This window comes from Palaemon carinicauda, chromosome 34 (genome assembly GCF_036898095.1).
Source record: "Palaemon carinicauda isolate YSFRI2023 chromosome 34, ASM3689809v2, whole genome shotgun sequence".
In the NCBI taxonomy this organism is placed as follows: Eukaryota; Metazoa; Arthropoda; class Malacostraca; order Decapoda; family Palaemonidae; genus Palaemon; species Palaemon carinicauda.
In genome coordinates, this window is record NC_090758.1 from 75,450,357 (window position 1) to 75,453,854 (window position 3,498).

Consider the following 3,498-nt stretch of genomic DNA (forward strand, 5'->3'; position numbering starts at 1 on the left):
ACAGAAGCTACGCCTTCTCTCACAGAAGCTACGCCTGCTCTTACAGAAGCTACGCCTTCTCTCACAGAAGCTACGCCTGCTCTTACAGAAGCTACACCTTCTCTTACAGAAGCTACGCCTGCTCTTACAAATGCTACGCCTTCTCTTAGAGAAGCTACGCCTGCTCTTACAGAAGCTACGCCTGCTCTCATAGAAGCTACGCCTTCTCTTACAGAAGCTACGCCTGCTCTTATAGAAGCTACGCCTTCTCTTACAGAAGCTACGCCTGCTCTTATAGAAGCTACGCCTTCTCTTACAGAAGCTACGCCTGCTCTTACAAATGCTACGCCTTCTCTCACAGAAGCTACGCCTGCTCTTACAGAAGCTACGCCTTCTCTCACAGAAGCTACGCCTTCTCTCACAGAAGCTACGCCTGCTCTTACAGAAGCTACGCCTTCTCTCACAGAAGCTATGCCTTCTCTTACAGAAGCTACGCCTTCTCTTAGAGAAGCTACGCCTTCTCTTATAGAAGCTACGCCTGCTCTTACAAATGCTACGCCTTCTCTCACAGAAGCTACGCCTGCTCTTACAGAAGCTACGCCTTCTCTCATAGAAGCTACGCCTGTTCTTACAGAAGCTACGCCCTCTCTCACAGAAGCTACGCCTGCTCTTATAGAAGCTACGCCTTCTCTCATAGAAGTTACGCCTTCTCTCATAGAAGCTACGCCTTTTCTTATAGAAGCTACGCCTGCTCTTACAGAAGCTACGCATGCTCTTACAAATGCTACGCCTTCTCTCACAGAAGCTACGCCTACTCTTATAGAAGCTACGCCTTCTCTCATAGAAGCTACGCCTTCTCTTAGAGAAGCTACGCCTTCTCTTATAGAAGCTACGCCTGCTCTTACAAATGCTACGCCTTCTCTCACAGAAGCTACGCCTGCTCTTACAGAAGCTACGCCTTCTCTCATAGAAGCTACGCCTGCTCTTACAGAAGCTACGCCCTCTCTCACAGAAGCTACGCCTGCTCTTATAGAAGCTACGCCTTCTCTCATAGAAGCTACGCCTTCTCTCATAGAAGCTACGCCTTTTCTTATAGAAGCTACGCCTGCTCTTACAGAAGCTACGCCTGCTCTTACAAATGCTACGCCTTCTCTCACAGAAGCTACGCCTTCTCTCACAGAAGCTACGCCTGCTCTTGTAGAAGCTACGCCTTCTCTCACAGAAGCTATGCCTTCTCTTACAGAAGCTACGCCTTCTCTTAGAGAAGCTACGCCTTCTCTTATAGAAGCTACGCCTGCTCTTACAAATGCTACGCCTTCTCTCACAGAAGCTACGCCTGCTCTTACAGAAGCTACGCCTTCTCTCATAGAAGCTACGCCTGCTCTTACAGAAGCTACGCCCTCTCTCACAGAAGCTACGCCTGCTCTTATAGAAGCTACGCCTTCTCTCATAGAAGCTACGCCTTCTCTCATAGAAGCTACGTCTTCTCTTAGAGAAGCTACGCCTTCTCTTATAGAAGCTACGCCTGCTCTTACAAATGCTACGCCTTCTCTCACAGAAGCTACGCCTTCTCTCACAGAAGCTACGCCTGCTCTTACAGAAGCTACGCCTTCTCTCACAGAAGCTACGCCTGCTCTTACAGAAGCTACGCCTTCTCTCACAGAAGCTACGCCTTCTCTTACAGAAGCTACGCCTGCTCTTACAAATGCTACGCCTTCTCTCACAGAAGCTACGCCTGCTCTTACAGAAGCTACGCCTTCTCTTACAGAAGCTACGCCTGCTCTTACAGAAGCTACGCCCTCTCTCACAGAAGCTACGCCTGCTCTTACAGAAGCTACGCCTTCTCTCATAGAAGCTACGCCTGCTCTTACAGAAGCTACGCCCTCTCTCATAGAAGCTACGCCTGCTCTTATAGAAGCTACGCCTTCTCTCATAGAAGCTACGCCTTTTCTTATAGAAGCTACGCCCGCTCTTACAGAAGCTACGGCCTTCTCTTACAGAAGCTACGCCTGCTCTCACAGAAGCTACGCCTTCTCTCATAGAAGCTACGCCTGCTCTTACAGAAGCTACGCCTTCTCTTACAGAAGCTACGCCTTCTCTCATAGAAGCTACGCCTGCTCTTACAGAAGCTACGCCCTCTCTCACAGAAGCTACGCCTGCTCTTATAGAAGCTACGCCTTCTCTCATAGAAGCTACGCCTTCTCTCATAGAAGCTACGCCTTTTCTTATAGAAGCTACGCCTGCTCTTACAGAAGCTACGGCCTTCTCTTACAGAAGCTACGCCTGCTCTCACAGAAGCTACGCCTGCTCTTACAGAAGCTACGCCTTCTCTCATAGAAGCTACGCCTGCTCTTACAGAAGCTACGCCTGCTCTTACAGAAGCTTCGCCTTCTCTTACAGAAGCTACGCCAGAGAGATGCTACACCTTCTCTTACAGAAGCTACGCCTGCTCTTACAGAAGCTACGCCTTCTCTTACAGAAGCTACGCCTGCTCTCACAGAAGCTACACCTGCACTTATAGAAGCTACGCCTTTTCTCATAGAAGCTACGCCTTTTCTTATAGGATCTACGCCTTCTCTCATAGAAGCTACGCCTTCTCTTACAAAAGCTACGACTGCTCTCATAGAAACTACGCCTGCTCTTACAGAAGCTACGCCTTCTCTTACAGAAGCTACGCCAGAGAGATGCTACGCCTTCTCTTACAGAAGCTACGCCTGCTCTTACAGAAGCTACGGCCTTCTCTTACAGAAGCTACGCCTGCTCTCACAGAAGCTACGGCCTTCTCTTACAGAAGCTACGCCTTCTCTTACAGAAGCTACGCCTGCTCTCACAGAAGCTACGCCTGCTCTCACAGAAGCTATGCCTGCTCTTACAGAAGCTACGCCTTCTCTTATAGAAGATACGCCTTTTCTCATAGAAGCTACGCCTTCTCTCATAGAAGCTACGCCAGAGAGATGAGAGTCTATTAATAATGTAACGTTGAATATTACTGAATATATCTTTCAAATTAGCTTTCATTCATTATTTTATCATATATTTACCTTTCCTTAAATATATTATTATATTAAGTCATCTCTAATACAGATATGTTCCTGAAATACATAGAATATACATGCCAAGTCTTGTGTTTAAGGATGGAGGAACATGCAGAAAATGTGAAATATATTTGAGTAATTTGAATAATTATTAATATTGATAATAATTAGTAATAATAATAATGATTTTTAACAGTAATAATAATTATAAAAATGATAATAGTTATTAATAATAATTATGATAATATTGATATTCATAATAGTAATATTATTAATAGTAATAATAATAATAATAATAATAATAATAATAATATTAATAGTAATATTAAAAATAAAAATAGTAATAATAATAATAATAATAATAATAATAATAATAAAGATTGATAATAATAATAATAATAAAGATAATAATAATAGTAATAATAATAATAATAATAATAATAATAATAATAATAATAATACATTAAAGCATTTCACTTGCATT

The 3,498-nt window shown here is 43.7% G+C and overlaps 1 protein-coding gene across 1 annotated transcript in view; it reads left to right on the forward strand.

Annotated features, from left to right (window-relative positions):
* LOC137627036 (ice-structuring glycoprotein-like) overlaps positions 1 to 2,937 on the forward strand; it is a 3,348-nt gene extending 411 nt beyond the window's left edge. The window contains exons 1-2 of the mRNA XM_068358020.1: positions 1 to 2,281; positions 2,417 to 2,937. The exon at positions 1 to 2,281 is cut by the window's left edge and continues 411 nt beyond it. Of these exons, the coding sequence (XP_068214121.1) occupies positions 1 to 2,281; positions 2,417 to 2,937 (2,802 nt within the window). The remainder of the gene's footprint in view (positions 2,282 to 2,416) is intronic.
* Positions 2,938 to 3,498: the final 561 nt, after the last annotated feature.